At 35.7% G+C, this 22488-nt stretch overlaps 1 protein-coding gene across 1 annotated transcript; it reads left to right on the top strand.

The window, feature by feature from the left end:
* Positions 1–7710: 7710 nt before the first annotated feature.
* LOC147389343 (protein ARABIDILLO 1-like) lies at positions 7711–21882 on the top strand. Its single transcript, XM_086417503.1, has 12 exons — positions 7711–9624; positions 9737–9895; positions 10322–10402; positions 10509–10640; positions 11521–11648; positions 14281–14368; positions 15116–15210; positions 16540–16603; positions 17774–17949; positions 19512–19733; positions 20984–21068; positions 21198–21882. Exons 1-12 carry the CDS (start codon positions 8275–8277, stop codon positions 21375–21377), a joined length of 2760 nt encoding a protein of 919 aa, XP_086273629.1. The 5' UTR covers positions 7711–8274; the 3' UTR covers positions 21378–21882.
* Positions 21883–22488: the final 606 nt, after the last annotated feature.

Here is a 22488-nt window from a genome sequence, read left to right as displayed (position 1 = left end):
GGAACGGGTGAGTAACAATGGTTACCCAGTAAATAAATAAACAATTTATGCGAATAACATCTTTTAGTATGAACGAATAAACATACTAAATCATTTTAACATATGCAAAGTTTTACAGAATAAACTACGATTAACTGGTACATATAGCTAGGGATGAGCAACTAAACATTTTAAAACTGACATTACATCAATCAACAGTACTCACTATAGTATTTTCTTTATATACAAATCTAATTGACCAAATAGAAACATTAAACATGCATTTCATTTTATATATCAAAGTAAAGCAACAGATACATAATACACTATGGTGGAATATTGGAATTAGAAAGTTGGGATTCACGACTAGATCGTTCTCAGTCGGGATATGATGTTACAATTATTTTTTGGCTTTTAGTTCCTGATTTTGTGGTCAATCGCTGCACTTACCACACTTGGTTGATCATTTATTCGGCTCAGGCTGGCCGTTTGACGTGACCGTAAACAATGAGTCTCTTTTCAATATGTCAGAACGTTCGACTACTATAGATTGTTATTGATCACTAATCATCTTCGTCTATGCCTATCAGGCGTGTATGTGATTTCCAAATATACAAACCATTCGTATACGACTACCTTTAAATTACAAGTTAACTGGTAAAGATAGAGAGGAATAACCCGGATTCCAGTTGTGATTCCACTCTCATATGCGTCCCATACCACGTATGAGCTTGGTGGTCCCTACCGTACATATCAGGATAGTACACCACTCCAGATGATATGACGCATTATCCTTTCAGACATTCACAGACTTTCTAACAGCTCACAAAATAACTACATATATATATATATATATATATATATATATATATTATTTTCATTTGAAAACAAACGAGAAATTAACAATATAAGGTTGAGAATGGATATCCAGTTTCCTACCATGCAACTGTGACTCGTCGGTCTAAAATAAATAACAGAACGGAAACATAAACAACGCCTTGCGCTAACAGAAAGTAAATAAACATGCAACTAGTAACATTATCCCTGGATATCCATTCACCAACCTACAAACAACACAACAATATAAATGCAGACATCACCCCTCAGGTGTGATTCTGACATTTTACCGTTTTCAAACCCTTTTACCTTTTTTTATGAATTTTACAGTTTTCAATATTTTAAACAAATTATTTACTTTCTGATATTCATCAACTCAATTTGAGTTCATTGAATATTAAATCATTTTTTTTAATTATGAAATTCATTTTCATCAATAATATTGAAAAAGTACAACACTTAGATCAAAACGGGGTCCAAGCGGTGCACATGACCCAACTGACACAAATAACCCGTTGAAATATCCTACCCACGTATAATTTGTTAAAAATTACAATTAAACATTTCAAATATACAAGTTCTGGCGTGATTTTAAAATAATCGATTGAATTCTATATTTTTGAAAACTCATCACAAATTTTTAATAAAATCCTAAATGCAATTTTCACAATCTACAATTACTAATAGAAATTGAGAGTTCCTTACTATCTCTGTGTGCAATGATCGAAACGTGTGCACAAAAATTGAGCCGAATGGCACAAAAATCAAGATGGATTGAATTTTAAAGCGACTGATTTTTTAATCTGATTCGGTGATTTTGAAGATCTCAATGCCTTCGTCCTTTCTCCCTTCTGCGACAGAGGACGGTTTGACCTCGAAACAGGCGAAATCTAAGGTTGAAGTTTTGAAACTCCCGTATATAAATATAGCTGATTTTTGACGATACAGGGTGAAAAAGAAAGTGAAACGAAGAGATCTTGGGTGGATTTTATAAATGTCGAGGCTGCAGACCTTTCTCCCTTCTACGTCGGAAGTCGATGGAGAACGGTTTATGACGAACCCGAGGTTGAAAATCAAAGAAAAAAAAAAAAATTAAATGGGTTGGCCATTGGACGGGTTGGAGAAGATGAAGTATATAAAAAAAAAATTAAAAATTTTATTTATATAAATTTTGGGACGAAATCGGTATTTCGCCTATTGTTTTGATCGACGATAACTTGACCATCCGAACTCCAAAACTGACAAATGAATACTCTATTTCGCATAATTTTTTATTCTGGATCTAATGATATAGTCAATTTCTACAAAATCTATCTCTAACAAAAGTTTACATTTTTGGCCTGAGGTGATCCCTAAAATTAATGTCATTTTCATTTTTGACAATAATTCGACTTTTTGTACTCCAAAAATGACAATTAAATAGTCCATGTTCAATAATTTTTTGTTACGAACCCAATGGTATGATCAAATTTTGAAAATTCTCGCTCTAACAAAAAGTCATTATTTTAACCTGGTCCGATTCGGTAATCAAGGATTTTATGATTTTTATGTACGGATTCGCATTTGAGCGTGTTTACAAGCTAAAGTATGTTTTTCGATCATTTTAAAATGATCAGAAACATCCTAAAGTTTTACCCCTAAGTCCCACTTTCAAGATTTTCTCAAAATTCTAATATTTATTTTTCTTTTACATTTTAACTCCTTAAATAAACTCTAGTGTTTGGTTTCGTGTATGAATTCAGTCGATGAATTGTTGACATTTGACCAAGATCCAATATGACTCTTCTATTACTTGAAAAGTATTGTCATAACCAATAAAATTCAACTGAGTCAACTGGGATTTATATATTTTGATAAAATAATTATTTTTTGGTAATTGAAATATTTATCATCTTAAATAAATATGATTTTGTGATGAAACATATTTTAATCTCGGGCTTAAAGTGGGTTGGGTTTGGATCGGTTATGAGTATATCCATACATTGATCTGAGTAAGATCTTATTAACTAAATCCATATCCGAATCATATTGATTACTCTAAATTTGGATTCAATTTCAATCCGACTGAATTACTTGATTCGATTGGATAATTTTAGATTGTTTACCATTTTTTTGTTATGTTTTTTTTCTTCTATTGGCTAAACTATTCAATATGACTATTACAATTGATTTTTTTTTTTAAATCATGTTATGTTAAAGTAGTACATAAAAGATATTTTGAAAAGTAAAAAATTAATTTTCAAAAGCAATATATTATTCGGATCTAAGTAGAATATTTGACCATCTTTAATTACCTCTTGTTTATATGGATATAAATTTGTGTTGAAAAACCATGTTAAGTAGAACACTGATTACCTATCACACACTATTTCATGAATAAATCTTCTTGGCTCCCATTTAAGCACGATTAAAACAATTGGATAACCACTTAGTAACTAACAAGTTCCCATGGTCTAATGTTATATTAACCTACGTTCATTGATGAGAAGTGTGGAAGTATCTTTTGGATTCCCCCGTCAACCAATTATATAATCACAAACACACACACACAGAAAATGAAAAAAAAAAAAAAAAACCTAGATAACATAATGATTTGCTCACGAGGTTCCTCATAGAATCCATTGACAATGTCCTCAAACTCCATGGGAGACATTTTACTATAAACCCCTACCCTCCAACATAAAAATAAAATAAATTAATTACATCTCCTTCGCATTCTCTCTCCCCCTTTACATTGAATCACATCTCCCTTGCATGGATTAAAAAAAAAAAATCAATAATAAAAAAATCCTACACTTTGCAAAAAATGACGGCAAATCAATACATACTTATAAAAAATTAGTAATTATCAGATTTATGTTTATCTAAATAAGATTATGACATGTTGCATTATATATAGATCTAGTACAATATTGAAATAGGTGTATGTACTCGTCAAAATATGTATTAGATAGATCTTAATATTGAGATTCACATTGATTGGTATAATATGAATGGTCCAGGAGAAAGATATGTTTTACCCCTCCACGAGAAGCTCTATATTTTACAGTAGGTTTCACTAAGACACTACTTACACGTAATTAGTCGGTATTTAATAAAATATTCACGTGTTGAATGCTTAATCACCATCACAATAAATTGAGAATTAACTACTTCCAATACAACGAGAACATACTAATATCACAACAAACATATTAATGAAACATCCAACTTTATAATTGTACATGATCATTCTAGATATAAACAATTGGTAAGCTAATTGTACTGTGTTAGTTCAAAACTAATCATTTAGTTTGCATACAATATATCTCATGACCTTAATGGTATCTGTATACACCCCAATTTGAACAAGTCTCACTTGAAAAGGGCTCAAAAAATACGTATTTATCAAATAAATCGTTAACGGACCTAAGGGCCAAATTTTTCGAAATTCAATCATTTTTATTCAAATCAAAAGACTTAGAACTTCCAATAACCCAATGGCTCACTGTAGGATTAGTTTATCATTTGAACCCTACCACTTTCTCAACCTCATCATCTTCTCAACCTGTCATCATTATAATCCTAACTTAATTAAGTCCAACCCAACCTCTAAGCCCGATGGACCTAAACCAATCATAAATGCAACCTAACTTAAATCATTACCCAATCTTAAGCCCAGGCCCCTATTCTAGTCCAAACCCATACCCATGTTCATGATTATAACCAATCAAGATTCATACAACCCTTGATCATCAAGGTAGACACATGTCACCCTCCTTGTTAGCAATCACCTGTTTAATTCTTGAAAAATTCACAAATTTTTTGTTTTTTCAATGAAAGTATTATTCTTCAGATTATTAAATTATTTTGAATAATTCATAGATTTTAAGTTTTAAAATAATAAAATACGTTTTTTACAAAATTTTATAAAACTCGATGGAAAAAAAATTGCTAATATAACTTTTGTTTATTGCAATTATAAACTTGTAAGTTGTGACGTATAACACAAGTTAACTTTGTAGCGGCCGTGCTTCAAAATTTTGGAAGAATCCACATTTTTATGTGACAAATGACATGACTCTCTACATTTATTTAAGATTACATTTTAATTTTCCATATTGATGATTTGTCACTTGACTTTGGTCTTCTTTTAAAACTCAATGGAAAAATAACCTCAATGTCCTAATTATCACCACCATCATTATTATTATCACCAATTTCATCGTCACCATCATATGGCGGGATTCTTGAAATGAAATAGATAATACATGTGTGAAACATATGGCACATATTGTCCATTTATCAAAAAATTTGACCGAATTTTTGCAATCTAAAAAATCAAATATAACTTGAATTTTTCACGAGTTGAATTTTTGTCGTATTCCGAATTGCTAACAAGGGTTACCCCCACAATCAACCTCCCAAAAGAAATCATTATCATCACCCCATCATTATTCCCACATCATACCACGTGTCACCACCTAACCCCATTTATTCTCTTCAAAACATTCCACAAATTATTTTCATATCCCCACACCCCTTTTCTAATAAACTCACCTAATACACACCCTCATAACTCTTTATCCATGTGTCACCATCTCTTCCACCCTCATAAAATATCAGCAATCACCTTCTTACATAATCATTATTCTGATCAAAATCCATATCCCTTAACCCCACCTAACACTCAACCCATATGAGTTGAAAGATCTAATCCATTTGAATAAAAAGCAATCCATTTGCACCATTTTCCACATATACCCTTCCCCTAACCTTAAATCCCAAACACCTCACCCACAAGTCTCATGTCATTTTTCACCATTTTACATTTTTACCGCATCTTACCCCTAAAAAGTTTCCTCAAAACCTATAAAAACCTCCTTTCCCTCTAAAAAAGTTCATGCTTGAACACCCCTCTTAAGTCATCTCTCCTAATTCCCAAGACTTGAACCTCTTATCAAGACCCAACTCTCTCATCACTCAACTCTAAAAGCCCCCTCTACTTACTCATCACTTAACTTTCATTTACCCATCAACTCATTACTTCAACCTTCAAAGTCTACAATACAAACCACTCAAGTCAAGATAAGACATATTTAAAAAATACAAAGAAGAAGAAAAGTCAAGTAAAAAACAAGGTAGAGTAAGTATAAAAAATAAATAAAAATACTACATTACCACCCTTCTCTCCATTCCATTTCCCCCTTTCTATCTCTCCTCATTCTTTTTTTATTTTCATTTTTGGAACAACCTTAAGATGTAGTAGATACCTTCTTCTACTTTCGGTAGATTGGGCTTCGACTCGGTTTGAAGGGTAGGGATTGAAAATCACTTTCCAAAACATTTTTTTAAAATGTTTTGAGACTAAGACTTTAGGCTATTTTCTTATGAAAATGGGCCCTTGATCAAAGAGTCTATACGTTTCAAAATTTTATAAAGGCATTAACCATGATAGGCCCTTTCCTCAATAAGAAAGTCTTTGTTAGTTTGAGCGAAAATCGAAGTCCCTGGCACTTGAGGTCACAAATCGATTTTATCGACTTTTATTTTCTGAAAACGACTGAATCCAAGGTTACCACCTATGGTGGAGGGAATAGGGTGCCTAACACCTTCCCTATTCCCAAACATGGACCCTTTACCTAGATTTTAGGTAGACTAACATCCTTATCCGTATGAAAATCACTACAAACAAAAAATAAAATTTTGAAACTATTTTTTGGGTGCCCATTAACACATTTTTTCTAAAAAATATAATTTTGGTGAGCAGAGATATTCGGACTCGAAAATCTCGTGTCTATAGTATCTATGGAGATTTTTTTGGGCTTCCACTCCTCGAGATTTTTTTTATAAGTTGTTGGCTAATCTTTAACCCAATCCAATGGTTGAGAAGTCTTCAAGATAAGCTGGATGCTTTAAATGACTTCAATGGAGACCGTTACTTTCGATGATGAGGAAAATGTGGAAAAAAATAGGCATTGGTGTGGTGTTTGCCAATAATTATCTAACGATCAAGTTAGTGACAGTGAAGAATAGATAAATATGGGGGAAGATGGTGAATAGTGAAATTGCATGAGGTGTGAGGATATGTCAATCTCTCTCAAAGGGGAATTTATGTTCTGAACCCTATATATGTCTTTGAGAGTGGTTTTTATAGTTGAGTTTCCAAGGATAGGTGTCACCACGTGATAGGTCTATGTCATCTTCTGACGAGTTATTGGACGGGGATTGCTGACTTTACCATTGGGGAGTTTAACGCCTTATTGATGTTTACACTTGAGTTGAATTAATAATATCTCAGTGTATTTAATGTGGGGTTGATGAGATTTCACTGTTGGAGATAAGTTAGTTAGAGAATGTCATATCTTAGTCTATTACGAAAAGTACCGTGAGACCTAATTCATTGATGCCACCTAAATACTTGATATTTATTGAACTGGTGTGATGATGTCTTCAAACATGGGTTTGCATTATCGTATAGAGTGTTTGCTAAATTTGACGACTTGGATGACGATCTTACAAAGGGGTGAAAATGGCATTTACAATCAGAGCTCGGTTTACAATGCATAGCGTCACTATATTTAGTGACACTATCACGATCTCAGGGAGGGACAAAACAAGATTGTAAAAGAAGATAATTACAATCACTCGAGATCAAATGAGGCATCAATCACACGATCATAACAAAAAGAAATAGGTATAAGTTGACCCATGAAGGGTTAAAAATACTTGTTTAGGTTCATTTAATTTTAATTTAATATATATTGTGAATCTGACGTAAACATAAACAATTCTTAGTAAATACCATACCAATTCAAAAAAATCACAACATCTTTCGAATGATGAAAAAATCTCCTAACATACCCTACAACTACCATATATACATCCAATTTTATCAAATCAATTGTTGTGAGCTATAGTTTTTGTTGGCAAATAAACCATACCCAAAGGCCTAGCCCCTCCTTCACCTCCTCAAAGGTACACTAGACTACCTGCATTGCCACTCTCCATGTGGATCATTTTTCACAATAAAAAGGGGTAAGAGGGGCGATAAATGCCTTGAGGGTTTGGCCAATTGGCTCTGCCTCTCTCTCTCTCTCTCTCTCTCTCTCTCTTCCCATCTCATAAAATCCCCCTTTCGAGATCTTCAAAGGAACTCCAAGAACACATTTTTAGTTCACAATCTCGCAAAGTTAGGGTTTACGCAGACCTCGAAGAAGAGGTGAGGTATGAGAATAACAGCTGTTGATTTTTATTCTCGTAAAGATATTAGAAATTAATACAATAAGATTGAATAGATTTCGTTACATCTTCTTAGATTTGTATATCTTTACGACGTGTTGATCTATAAATTTAGTCTGATTGATTGGCAATTCGATTAGGAGGATTGAGGATTAGGGTTTTTGAGGTCTTGGGTTTTTCGTTTCCTGGTTTTAGCTTCTTTGTTTGGGAATCTTGCGTTCTTGTGTGATCAAAGGTATGATTCGAAGAGTTAGGAGAAAAGGGGTGCAATCGAAGGACAAAGAGAAGGTGATTTCGCATAGTTATTTGGAAATCTGTGATGGGAGTTCGAGCTCGGAGAGGAAAGGTGAGGTTGATTGGACAAGTTTGCCTGTTGATACGGTCCTTCAACTGTTCTCTTGTTTGAATTATCGAGACCGGGCAAGCTTGTCTTCGACTTGTCGAACTTATAGAGTTTTGGGTTGTTCTCCTTGTCTATGGAACTCCCTAGATCTTCGTTCCCACAAGTGTGACATGGTGACTGCAACTTCACTTGCTTCTAGATGTACCAATCTCGAGAAACTTCGGTTCCGTGGCGCAGAGGCGGCGAATGCCGTAATGAATTTCCAAGCAAAGGGTTTACGTGAAATCAGTGGTGATTTCTGTCGGGAAATCACTGATGCAACACTATCAGTGATGGCGGCGAAGCATGAGGTGCTCGAGAGCCTCCAACTTGGGCCGGATTTCTGTGAGAGGATCAGTAGTGATGCTATTAAAGCGGTTGCCCGTTGTTGCCCTAAGTTGAAGAGGTTACGTCTTTCGGGAGTTAGGGATGTCGATGGAGACGCGATTAACACGTTGGCGAAGCATTGTGGTAATTTGGCTGAGATTGGGTTCATGGACTGTTTGAATGTTGACACGGTGGCATTGTCGAAGGTGGTATCTGTTCGATTCCTCTCGGTTGCGGGGACTAAAAACATGAAATGGAGTTCGGCTTCAAAACATTGGAATGAATTGCCTAACTTGATTGGGATAGATGTTTCGAGAACTGATATTGATCAAAGTGCCGTTTCGAGAATGTTGTCGTCGTCGCATAGTTTGAAGGTCTTGTGTGCCCTGAATTGTCCGGCTCTCGAAGAAGGTAACTTTGTGGCACATAATCTCAAAGGGAAGTTGTTACTCTCCCTTTTCAAAGACATTTTTAAAGAAACAGCCTCTCTATTTGCCGATATTACAAATAAAGAGAGGAGTGTGTTTTTGGAATGGCGGAGTTTGAAGAATGTGGATAAGAATTTGAATGAGATTATGATTTGGCTTGAGTGGATACTGTCACATTTGCTTCTACGTATTGCGGAGACCAACCCACAAGGGCTAGATGTTTTTTGGCTTAGGCAAGGTGCCTCATTGTTGCTAAGTTTAATGCAGAGCTCACAAGAGGATGTACAAGAAAGAGCGGCTACGGGTCTAGCAACTTTTGTGGTCATTGATGATGAAAATGCTATGGTTGATGGTGGAAGGGCGGAGGCAGTTATGAGGGATGGCGGAATACGTCTTCTTTTAGACCTTGCAAGATCTTTTCGTGAGGGTCTGCAATCTGAAGCAGCGAAGGTTAGCTTAACTTGTCTATCCGACCTATACCACAGTTTTGACTTGTGAACTTGATTTTGTTGCATAAAATCGTTGAATTCAGTTTGATTGTTTTCTACTGTTGAGATTATAGGCTATAGCAAACTTGTCGGTGAATGTGAAAGTTGCAAAAGCTGTCGCAGAAGAAGGAGGAATCAATATCCTTGCTAATCTGGCAAGGTCCATGAATAGATTGGTTGCTGAAGAGGCTGCTGGAGGACTTTGGAACCTCTCTGTGGGAGAAGAGCACAAGGTTGTGCATGTTACACACACACATATATATATATATATATATATACATCCTCACAAAAAATCATCCCTATCCGAAACTTTTAACCCGTATCGGACAAATTTTGGTGCCCGCGCTGGCTCCCTAATGTTGGCTGCCGAACGGGGCCCTATATATATGGATCGGGTTCTGTTGACTCAAGAAATGACCTAAGATCTTGACCATGTAAATGCAAAATCTAATAGTTGAATGTTATCCTCGAGATAAGTATCATTGGGATAGGTATTGTTGAGATACTAAAAAAATCTCAATCGTTAGATTTTGTGTTTGCATGGTCAAGATCTTGTAGCATTTCTTGAGTCAACGGAACCTGCCCCTATATATATATATATTTTAATCTTTTAAAATTTCCCTTAAAAATAGTGGTTATAAATCAAGATTTCTTTTCAGGGTGCGATTGCGGAGGCTGGTGCTGTTAAAGCTTTAGTGGATCTGATTTTCAAATGGCCCTCTGGTGGTGATGGAGTTCTTGTATGTGCCTTTTATGCTGATGCGTAATTTATGTTTTGTACGACAACTGGTTTTGAAGAATGAGGAGCTTAAGTCATGACTTTGTTCTTGTTTGTTTTGATGCCAGGAACGTGCTGCTGGTGCCCTTGCAAATTTGGCCGCAGATGATAAGTGCAGTATGGAGATTGCTGTTGCTGGTGGTGTACATGCTTTGGTGATGCTTGCCCGGTCGTGTAAATTTGAGGGAGTACAAGAGCAGGTGCAACTGATTTCCTTTGTTGTGATTGTTTTGATAGGCAACTTGATTTTGTTGTTTGCACCATCTAAGAACCTTCAGTATTCATCAAAGTAGGCAAGGGTACATCAGAGTGTTTTATTTTTGGGGTCGAAAGTCTTCAAAGAAATTATGGGCATGAGGTTTGAAGACTTTGTAGTGAATTGGGAAGGGGTGTGTTGTATTACAGGAGAGTAGAACCGTTGTATTTTGTTCGTGCTTGGTTGGTCACCTCGGCCGACCTCGGTCTCTTTCAATTAATGAAATTTTACTTATTAAAGAAATACATCAGAGTAAACCTTCATTAATAATCAGTTTGTCCTTTGTTCATTGCTTATTGTTTTTTTTAAATGATAGCTAATAAGGCAAAAAATTGTTCATTAATTATTGTTTTGACTTGCTTCTAGACATTGGTTTTGTTGATGTAGAGCTCAGCTGGATAGTCTTATTAAGGATAATTGAACGTAGTAGAAGTAAAGTTTAACTTTTGAACTCCTGCGTTCTAATTACAGTCGTGATTCATGCATTGCTTGATGCTGGAGTTGTATTCCTGGCTATAATTCCCAAATCCAAAATGGCTAATTTTGTTCAAAATGTGCATGAAATAGCTATTTTTTCCTTAGTTCATTATTTTTCATTTTGCGTGTTACACATCACTCTATGAAGTTCATAATTTCCAGGAATAGGGTTCGGTTTGTAATCATTATTACATGAAGGTGCATATTCAGTAATGTTTTTGTCTTGGCATTTATGCAATACACTCATTAAAGGCATGCACATGCTGTGTGAGGAAAACTTAAATATTCAATGTGCAAAACATACATTTTGAGGACAGAAATTGATGCCAATGCCAATTGCTATCCAGGCTGCTCGTGCATTGGCTAATTTGGCTGCTCATGGTGATAGCAACAGTAATAATGCTGCCGTTGGACAAGAGGCAGGTGCACTTGAAGCATTGGTTCTGCTTACACATTCTCAGCATGAAGGTGTCAGGTAATTTATTTGGTTTTGGGAATGACATTCTTAGGCTTAAAACATTGTGGTTGCTCTTCCATATGCTTTTCAGTGTTTTTGGTTTTTTATTGTTTGAAATGTATGTATTCGTGCTCATTATATTTGGACAACAAAGAACTGGGAAGAAAAGAAAAGAACCAAAGGTTAAGTGAGCTGCCTGGGTACTACAAGCTTCAAAGAGCAAACCGACGACTAATTAAAAGGGGAAAATCCCACTATACAAAAAGTGGATGAAGATGTTGAGGTATTTCCCTCATCATCACCAATCCCAGTAAAAATCTTTTGAAAAGCAAAAGTTTATCTTTTGAAAAGTCAATCCCAATAAAAATCTGGCAACACACAAAAATTTTATCTTTACCTATCAAAAAAAAATTTACAGTTCTCTCCCAACCTAACACCAAAATTTTAAACTGAATACTTTTAGGAGTATATACTAAAAGGAGATCAATGATACACCAGCCCTTTAAATCTTATAATTACTGTTGAGAGTTTCATCCAATATTACAAATTTTACAATCCCTATCTTATAGTCTTACTAAATACTCACACTGACAGGAAAGGGGAGAAGTCTCACAATTCACAAGTCACAAAATATTCTCCGAGCACTGAAAGAAAATGATCAACCTTGAAAGAGCTGGAATCATTAAACAGATTCAAACGTATTGAAAAAAATTCCACAATTCACTGACTGCAAAGAGGATGCAACTGATCTCTTGGTCAATGCTAACAATCCTTCTTCCAAATTCCTTTTGGGTCATAGGTTCTAGACAATTGATAGTTTGATTGACGTGCTCTTCACTCGATGTGGGTTGGGAGAGGGATCTTTTGTAACATTCCGTGGCTATGTTAAGTATTTTATAATCACAGTTGAATTAGATAAGGTTTTACTTAACACTCAGCTGCATATTCTCAGTCAATTTGGTGTTCAATCGTAGTATTTGATTATCTCAATTGCATGAGATAACACTTAATGCCACTTTCAGTTACTTATTCTCGGTTAATCTGACATTAATGGGTTAAATTGTTGTTTTTTCCCCCCAACTTTCTTTTGTCATATTAATAGTCAATAAGACAATAACAGTGCTTTATGTCAACTGATAGTTTTACCATTTGTGGAATCCATTGACAAGTTGGTTACTGTCAAGGTAAGGTCTGTGACTTGTAATACCACAGACCTGGCTTTAGTATAACCACCTTCACCTGCTTGCTTATCAATAAATTAAAAAAAGAACTGCAGTGTTCTGCTGGTGGGTTTAGTTTAAACGTTAACTTTCCATTTTTGTGATTGTAATAGTCATTGGCAGAGCCTTTTATCCCCCGACCTCGAGTTTTTACCGCTTTGACAAGTTGGCTACTGTGAAGGGTAAGTTGGTAACGTGTGTGACTGGTAATACCACAAACCTGGCTTCAGTACCAGCTTTCATATCCTTGCCTACCAAAAAAGGAGCTGTCTGGGGGCCTAAGGTCCCATAAAAAATCTTTATTTGATTGGCTGTTCGGAAGAGGATGCTAATGATGGACTAAGTCATCTAGTGTGGTCTCATTACTCTGAATTTCTGTCCGCTTTGCAGGGAAGATGGGGAGACTGTGGACCATCTAATTCATTATTGCATGTTTTTCGTGACATGTGGTCTTACTTCTTCTCTATCATGGTTTGCTTGCCTAGTTCGTTGTTTCCTTGTTTGAACTTTGAAGGAAGGCAATTTCTTGTAGATTCCTCCACAGCCTCAAAATCATTTTCCGATGGAGCATAGCTCCATTCACCATTTGTTGAGAAATATAGTAGAGGAGTTGAACACATCTTTGAGGATCTTAAGCACTCACATCAAGAGATGATCATTTCAGTAATGGGGTTTATGGTTTTATTTGTAAAATCTTTAGCGAATTTAGATTGTTGTTTTTCGAGGATAACTTGGGTAGATGGGATTGGGATGTAATACTAGATGTGAGGAGTGAATTGTGATTGGGTGTGTATGGGATGTTGCCACTGCTGCTTTGTATATAGTCCTTCAGCTCGATTACTATTTCCTTTGATTAATAAATTTTACTAATCAAATTTTTTTTTGGCACTAGAAAAAAGTTTTCAAATGTGTGAAATAGAAATATATTATTTTAAAACGAAAACGTGTGCTTCATCACACAATTATCGACTACTCAATAATTAAAAAAAACCTTATCCCAACTGCCAGTTTTTACTGCTTATGGAGTTCATCGAGTAAAGTGAAGGTGCTGGCTCGGTAATTTGGTAAGGTCTCTGAGTGTAATAAATGCCACAGAACTCACCTGCCTGCGTATAAAAAATAAATAAAATACTTGACTATGCCAGTGTTCAGGTGTTCTTTCTTATTTTTTGAAGGGTGAGTCATCCTTGGATACAGTAGTGTTCAGGTGTTCAAGAATCATATGTTGCTCGATTGATAATATTTCCTTGAATGTGTGCCAACTTTGCACTCCTCCGACTTTTCATTTAAAATTTTGTAAATTGCATGCAACTACACATGTTGCCACACCCACACGCATATGGATATCCTATGCCTGTACATATATGTATATGTACGTAATTGGGTTAGTCTTATCTGATTTTGGCACTGTTGTACATACTATTAAACAGGCAAGAAGCTGCTGGTGCTTTGTGGAATTTATCATTTGACGATAGAAATCGTGAAGCAATTGCTGCAGCGGGTGGTGTTGAGGCCCTGGTATGTCTATTGTCTAAGCCAGACCAATTTCTTTTCATTTTATTTAAATATTGTTTATTTGTTTTCTTTTATATGCACATCTTTTGTGTTATAGTCTTGACACTAAGTAGAGTTCCTCGTTTCAGTTGAACTTAAGCTCAACCTGTTTGTTTGCCTGTCTAGCTGCCAAAAGGGAGTATTACAAAACCTCCCACACGCTTGAGAGATAGTTCCCTCAAATCTTCCTCATCCTTGATTTCTCTTACAGTCAAGTGGTTTTTATGCATGTTTAGACTTTTTGGACCATAGTTATCTGGTCTTGTTATGATACCACCCAATCTTCCTATGCTTGGTAAAGAATGCCTTTTAAAATGTTTGTGCCTTGTTCACGATACTTGGACGTTTTGGAACTGATCACTTCTGAAATTCACGTCAATGCCTCTTGAAATCTTGTTGTTGTTTTCCTGCTATGTTTCTCAAGGTATTGGAAAACAAAATTTTCCATAAACATCTCATGTCTGCAGATACGATTTCCTAGGTGGTAGGCTTTTAATTGTTTTCCTCGGATATACATATATAATCAATGTTACATGTGCTATACATTGTGCCAAGAATAGGCAATGCTTTTGGGCTGCTTGCTATGTTATGTTCTGATTTTTAGCCTTCTTGGCTGCTCTGAAACTTGGAATCAATACTAAGAATGGACACCCTTTTATGTTAAGTTCTATTTCTGCCAGTTGAAGCATTGTTCGCACTTTTGTTATTTAGGTTGCCCTTGCACAAACTTGCTCAAATGCTTCCCAAGGTCTTCAAGAAAGGGCTGCAGGCGCTTTGTGGGGATTGTCAGTTTCAGAAGCTAATAGGTGTGTGCATATATCTTATGTTCCCCTTCTTCCAAGAAGAAAGTCTTAGTTGAATCTAAGTATTGTGTTCCGTGCTAAAGTTTTGGTAGTGTGTGCACCCTTTCTAAATGTTCCATGCAACTCAATCTTTTGTACCATTGTTTTCTGACTGAATTGAATCATGAATCTCGAATTCATTCTGTTTTTTTGCGAAAATTGTAAAATGATGAAAAAATAGAAAAATAAATCTTATAATAATCAATTATACCTATAAAAAATATGTATTACAACCAATTACTTAACTAATTTTATGCATTTCCATTAATTTACAAGTAGTGAGCTTTTACATGCCATACATTCGTATATGCTGCTAGATCATCACAATGTCACATGGATCACAATTCAAAGGTCAATAACTGTTCACCCTCCCCCTCCTCAAAAAAAGAGGAAGTGTTTTGTTTGTAGGAAAGATAGTGGGAGGGAAATATATTGACGTTATCCAGCTCATTGGGAATGATGTAAGAATGTTATCATCTATTTTCTTTTTTGATGAATAAAAACATTTTTATAGGAGACCTAAAACCCCAAAGGATAACAAAGTGAACAAAAGAGAAAGGAACTAACAAAAAAACACATCCATCTATTTTTTTGGTTATCGCATAACTTTTCGATGAGAGATCTGGGAGAGGATTCCCACATTCTTTATTTCTATGTTTTGTGAACGCGTAATCCTAATTCAGTAAAATGCTATCTTTTTTGTTATAAAAAAGATTTTAACCTTACCCTCCCCAACTTTTGTTGGATTACTCATCTGATTTGTGGCATTTTTACGAAGTTCTAAAGTATAAGTCATCAACATGGACTTGGAAGTTGTTGCGAGATTGAAATCTTCAATTGTAATTTGCTCAATTGCATTCAAGGTTAAGTAGTAGGTTCTTGCTGCATGAGACATTTCTTGAATTTGGGCTATTTTTGTGTGTGTGCTTGGGTTTGTGTGGGGGTATGGGGTGTGTGCTAATCTATAAGAAAAGAATATTTTTTAATAAATGCAATAATGGAACTACAAAAGGGCGAAGGAAGAAGAAAACCTACAAGAAATACACATCCCCACTCAATACAAGACCTCTCTTTCCCTCACCTCTCACATCATAGTAAAACTTGATCAATTGATTCCCTACTTTCTAACCCCCCCCCCCCCCCCCCCCCCCCCCCCCCCCAATGATATTGGTGTCATAGTTTGTCATTCTCTAGTTATCTTCTGAGTTAAATACTTTTCTTGGTAGGAAGAAGTCCATCTCTAAGCTTCTGCTATAGGTATTAATAAAATTGTTTCACTCTTTCTTTTTTTAGCATTGCTATTGGACAAGGAGGAGGTGTTGCACCTCTTATTGCATTGGCACGCTCAGAGTACGAAGTAAGTATTGATCTTTGGTTGATTTTCAATCCTTTTAATTTTTTTTACTTATTCCCATGGAATGATCTTTCTAAATATTTTCATTTCCATTGTTATTGTATTGTTATCAGTTACTAGTATTTGATTTATTTCCCACATATTCATTTTATTTACAATCTACGTTGTGGAATGTAACTCATCATTTCTTCTGAGGTATCTACATCAATTTTTAGTCAAACTCATAATACCATTTATTGCATTGGCTCATGTAACTTTTATAAAAATAAAAAAAAATTAATGTGACTCTGAGATGCTGAACCGAAATTGTTGGCATTTACAAGTTAAGCATGCTAAGTGTTGCAAAAAATCATTGATGATAGTACAATAAGTTACAAATCCCAACTTCCTCTTTGGGATACTACTTGGGGGTTGCTTATAAGAATAAAGGGATTTGGGACCCTGTTATAGAAAGAGTGGGGAGGCAATTGGTTCTTGAAGGTGAGATACCTTTTCAAAGGGGAGAAATGACAAATTAAAAGCACCATAGTAAATATTCTGATCTTCTTCCTATCATTATTAACTTTGCCTAGGACTGTGGAGTGGGGAGAAAATAAATTGTTTTGGGTTTTCTTATGGAATGACAAGGATGGAATCCACGAGTGTCATTTAGTTGATTGGAACTTATCGGTTCTCCAAAAAATGAAGGGGGATGTGGGTTCATGAAAATTAAGTGTCTAAACTTAGCATTTTGCTGGATAAATGGGGAAGTTTGGAGTAGACCAAGAGAGGTATCAAGGAAAAATACTGATACGGAAGTTTGGATTACTCATCTTATTTGTGCATTTGTGACATTGACGTGAGATCGAGTCCTCCCCCTTGCGATTATACTCGATAAACAAGTTTGTGTTGGCTGGGCGTATCCATAGGGAGTAGTCCTACTTCCAAGGGGGATGGGGAACACCCTACTTCATAAAAAAATGGTTATGAGATAACGAGTCTTCGAGAATTAGTACTTACTATACACAAAGCATTATTTGTATATATTAGCTCTCATACAGAATTATCTGTTAGTAGGTGCAGTTAAAGTCATTGCTCTGTGCACAAAGTTTGCTTATGTGTCTTGATAGGAAGCTCTTTCTGAATTAATCTAAGTTTAATGAAAGTAAACTTTCTGTATTTGTTGATTTATAGGATGTACATGAGACTGCTGCAGGGGCACTTTGGAACCTTGCTTTTAATCCAGGGAATGCTCTTCGTATAGTGGAGGAAGGGGGAGTTCCAGCCCTTGTTCATCTTTGTGCTTCATCATTATCAAAAATGGCGCGCTTCATGGCTGCATTGGCATTAGCTTACATGTTTGATGGAAGGTATTTAGTCATGTTTGTCATCCTGCATAAATATAGTAACCCTTTTTGTTGTTCATTTAATTATTTCTTTGCTTTGAATTCTGTAGAAATGTTCATAATGGTGTCTCTGGGTTCCGTTTACTGGATGCCAAACAAACATTACCCTCATCTTCAATCCGGGCTTGGAACAAACAATGTATCTGTGAAACCCATTGTATTTTTTGTGCATAGAAGTAAAAGAATTGGTTTCCCTTGTTCTCTTGATGAAAACTGAATTTTTGTTTTTCTGTAAAGTTTTTGAAAATCTCTGTCAAAAATACAGTAGATACTTGTAATGGACATCTTGAACTTGTTCTACTTGCAACAACTTTTGATCTACTTGAATATCTTCGTATGTCTGGTAAAAGAAATATAGTGTCAGAAGTATTCACTTAAAAGGAAATGTGGTTTCTTCATATGGGGCTCGTTTCTCCTAATTGTTGTTTCTTGTGCTAATCAAGTGCGGATTCGGTGGATCATATTGCTTTCTTCCCTTGTTCTTTCATCTGGGGCTCGAAGGTTCTGTCCAAAGTACGTTTCTTCATTTGGCTAGCCACACTTGGTAAACTTCCTACCACCGACCACCTCATCGTCAGTGGTCTCGTTTCTCCTAATTATTGTTTCTTGTGCAAATCAAGTGCGGAGTTAGTGGATCAATATTTTATTGCATTGTGTTTTTTCAATGTCCCTTTTGTTTCGTTTTCTTTCTCTCTTTGAAGTTCTTTGGGTGGCCCCTAGCTCGACGCTTAATCATTTCCAGTGTTGGGATCTTTCCTTGTCGGTTGGTAGAAAAAAAAAAAATCTCGTGGAGGTTCCTTCCTTTCGCAGTCTGTGGAATAGAAGAGTTTTCAAGGATTCAGTCTCCACAAGTCAGGAGACCTTTTTAGACATTCTGGGTTTGCTTTTCTATTGGTGTAAGCTTTGTCCGGAGTTTAAGTGTGTATTTTTTGAGGACTTTGGTTTTTAGATGGGCTTCTTTGTGTGAACCTTAGTTGTTGCTGTCTCTTGGTTGGTCACCTAGATCGTCTTTTGTATTCTCGTTTTCGTGAAATGACATTTATACTTATCAAGAAAATAAATAAATAAATCTGGTTTAGCATTTTTACCTTGATGCTAAGCTGGTTAATCCTCGCAAGTGGTGTGGCATCTAAATCTGTAGGAAGTGAGGTTCAATTGAAGTTTTTGTGCTTGTTTGTGATGTCTGTGAAATTTTTTTGTCTATGTGGGTCTTTTGTTCTCCATCTTTGGAGTGTGGGCTATCTTCTTCTTCTTAAAAAAAAAATAATTCTGTAAGCTCATTTTTAATGAGATCAGTAACTCAGTGATGATGGGAATTGAACCCAGGTCTATGACATGACATCATCACCCATAGACTTTTTACCAAGTAAGCTAGCTGGCACCTCAAGGGTGTAATCATCTTTACCCCCTTCCCTCGATAAATTTTTAGTAGCCAAAGGGAAAAAAAATTCTGTTATCTGAGTGATGGTTTATAATCTTGCATTAGGACATATTTAAAGCTGAACTATTGTACATATCTTGTACAGAATGGATGAAGTTGCTCTGGTAGGACCTTCATCGGAAGGTATTCCGAAGTGTGTAAGCTTAGATGGTGCTAGAAGGATGGCCTTGAAGCATATCGAAGCTTTCGTTCTCACATTTTCTGATCCACAATCTTTTTCTGCGGCTGCTGCGTCATCAGCCTCTGCGTCCCTGGCACAGGTAGCAGAAGCAGCGCGTATACAAGAAGCAGGACATCTGAGATGCAGGTTCGCTTTCTTTTCTTCTATTTGATGGTTATGTAATCGGTTTCTTAGTTGCCATGACGCCGTACACCAATGGAGACTTTTTTAATCTACATGTTGGTAAACACACACAACAAGACAGACAGATATATATAGGATCGAGACAGATATATATATACATCGGGTTCCATAGACAAATAAAGCTACTTACATCTGCACATATATATATATATATATAGAGAGAGAGAGAGAGGACAGCGTTTGGTGGCCAAAGTTTTGTCCTATATGGATAAAAGTTTCAGAATGGGCTGATTTTTTGTGAGGATGATCTCTATGGTGAGGAGAACATCATCACAAAAAATCACCACATTCCGAAACTTCTAACCCCATCAAAAGTGGTTTACAAATTAATTGTAAAAATTGACAGTCAACGATTCTTCAACTTGTAAACTGGGGTTAGAAATTTCAGAATGGGTCGGTGGCATTCAAGGGCCAAACATTTTTCCAATGTGTTTTGTCAGTAGTTTCAGTGAGGAGACCATCCTCACAAAAAATCAGCCCCTTCTAAAACTTCTAACCCCATCAAAAGTGGTTTACAAATAATTGACGGTCTACGATTCTTCAACTTGTAAACTGGGGTTAGAAGTTTCGGAATGGGCTGATTTTTTTGAGGATGATCTCCTCACCATAGAGATAAAAAAAACCAGCCCAATCTGAAATTTCTAACCCATATAGGACGAAACACGTTGTAAAAATGCTTGGCCCTTGAACGATCCCCTATATGTAAAAGCATTTTACATAGACAATGAAAGAATGCATCTTTTGTGCGTGTCGTATGCGTCCACACGTGTGTGTGCATTCAAACCCTCGTTGTGTTTTGTTGTTGATATAATCTGTGTTTATTGTAAAAATTATGAGGAATGCCAGGAAGCAACAGTCATGCCACACCTTACTTTTTTGTCTTTCGAGGGGGATGTGCTTCTTCTGCATTGCTCACTGAAAGAATAGATTCCTTTCCTAATTGCTTTATCATATATGTAGTTATTACTGATGGAATGTTAATTTTATCCATCACTTTATATTTCTCACACATTTTCAGCAAGTTCTGACTTCTTTTTTGAAGCTTATTTTTCATGTTTTCTTTCGAGTTTTGTTATAATATGGTGTTTTTGCATAATAGGCTGGACAGAGTCGTTACCTGTCCTTAATGCCTGTCTTTACAATCTAGTTATGTTTTCGGTTTCTATTTTTTATTTATTTATGTTTTTCTTCAGTGGAGCCGAGATTGGGAGATTTATTTCCATGCTTCGGAACACTTCTTCTATACTTAAGGCCTGTGCTGCTTTTGCTCTTCTCCAGGTAAAACATGGGATGTCAATCCAAGTTTTCAAGCATTGTTATCTAATCTCACTCCTTATTTTCTTTAATGGAAATAATTGAACTTCACTGATCCGCATAGTTTTTTCTAATGTTATTCTTTAATTGCAGTTTACTATCCCAGGCGGCCGACATGCAATGCACCATGCAAGCCTCTTGCAGAAGACTGGAGCTGCACGGATCTTACGTGCTGCTGCTGCAGCAGCAACGGCACCCATTGAAGCAAAAATCTTTGCAAGGATTGTACTTCGTAACCTTGAACACCATCATGCAGAGGCGGCTTCAATCTAAAGAGACTTGACTCAATGGATAAAGAAACTTTCAACATTGGCACTGCAATGGAAGTTGATCTTAATCTCAGACTACTGTCATTGCTTTAGGTCTGCACTTTATTGTGTTATTGGAGTATATCTTCTCAATGCAGACCAAATTTAACCTTCAAAAGAAAAGTGGGTAAGAGAAAATGTTTCAAGAACGGAAATACAAGTTACTCCCGTATGGGTTTCTCTGAAGCAAATCCGTTCGATACAAGGAAGACATGGTTGTCTGAGAATCTCAAACCAAGGATTCCAATTAGTTTTTTTTCCCCCCTTTTAGTCTCATTTTATTCTCAGGTATTTGTGATCAGGTTTGGTGTGGTGTGATTTTTTATTTCCTTTTTCTTTCATCCTTTTCAACATGTACAAGGTACCAGGATGCTGAAAGAAGAGTTTTACAATTTTTTTTTTGATTCTCTATTACATTGTGACACTGTTGTCATCTATTATTTTATATGTTTAAGCTATTTGGGACTTAATGAGTCTGACAGCTATCATCGAAGTTTTATCTCAAAGATTTGGTGTCGGCTATTATTGTCACTATTACACAACATTGACATCATTTCTCCTGATTTGTCTGTTTTAAGTTTACGAGCGAGGATTAAATTTTTAACCAACTAATCCTTGGGGCACGTGCAGTCCCCTCCGCCCATACGCACCAGGTAAATTAATTTCAGATCTTTCCGAAATTTGTTCGTTCCATGTCAAGAAATTTTTGCTCTTTTAGTGTGTGTGGAGAGGATGGATTCTATTATTAATTTTTCTTTATTTTTAAATAAAAAAAATATTTTTTAAATTTAATAAAATTATAGAGCAGTTCTCTAACTAAGACATCCTATTGTAATTTGTTGGGTTTGATGGAGGGTTGTTAATAGCCATGGTGAAGTGGGAGTAGGGATTTTTTTTTCCTTTTTTGTTTTAATTTTTATGATGGGTGCACAAAAGCAATGTTTTCAGACAGTAGCTATTGCAAGTCTCTCACATGCATGATATTTTAAATAAATAATTGAATATAATATTTAAAATAATTAATCTTAAAAACTTAAAAATTAGGATAATCATTAAATATTTCCAAATTTCAATTC

The sequence above is a fragment of the Akebia trifoliata genome, chromosome 12, assembly GCF_017979445.1.
Source record: "Akebia trifoliata isolate Shusen 1 chromosome 12, ASM1797944v1, whole genome shotgun sequence".
In the NCBI taxonomy this organism is placed as follows: Eukaryota; Viridiplantae; Streptophyta; class Magnoliopsida; order Ranunculales; family Lardizabalaceae; genus Akebia; species Akebia trifoliata.
The sequence above is the reverse complement of the archived record's forward strand: the minus strand, read 5'-3'. Positions and strand labels throughout refer to the sequence as shown.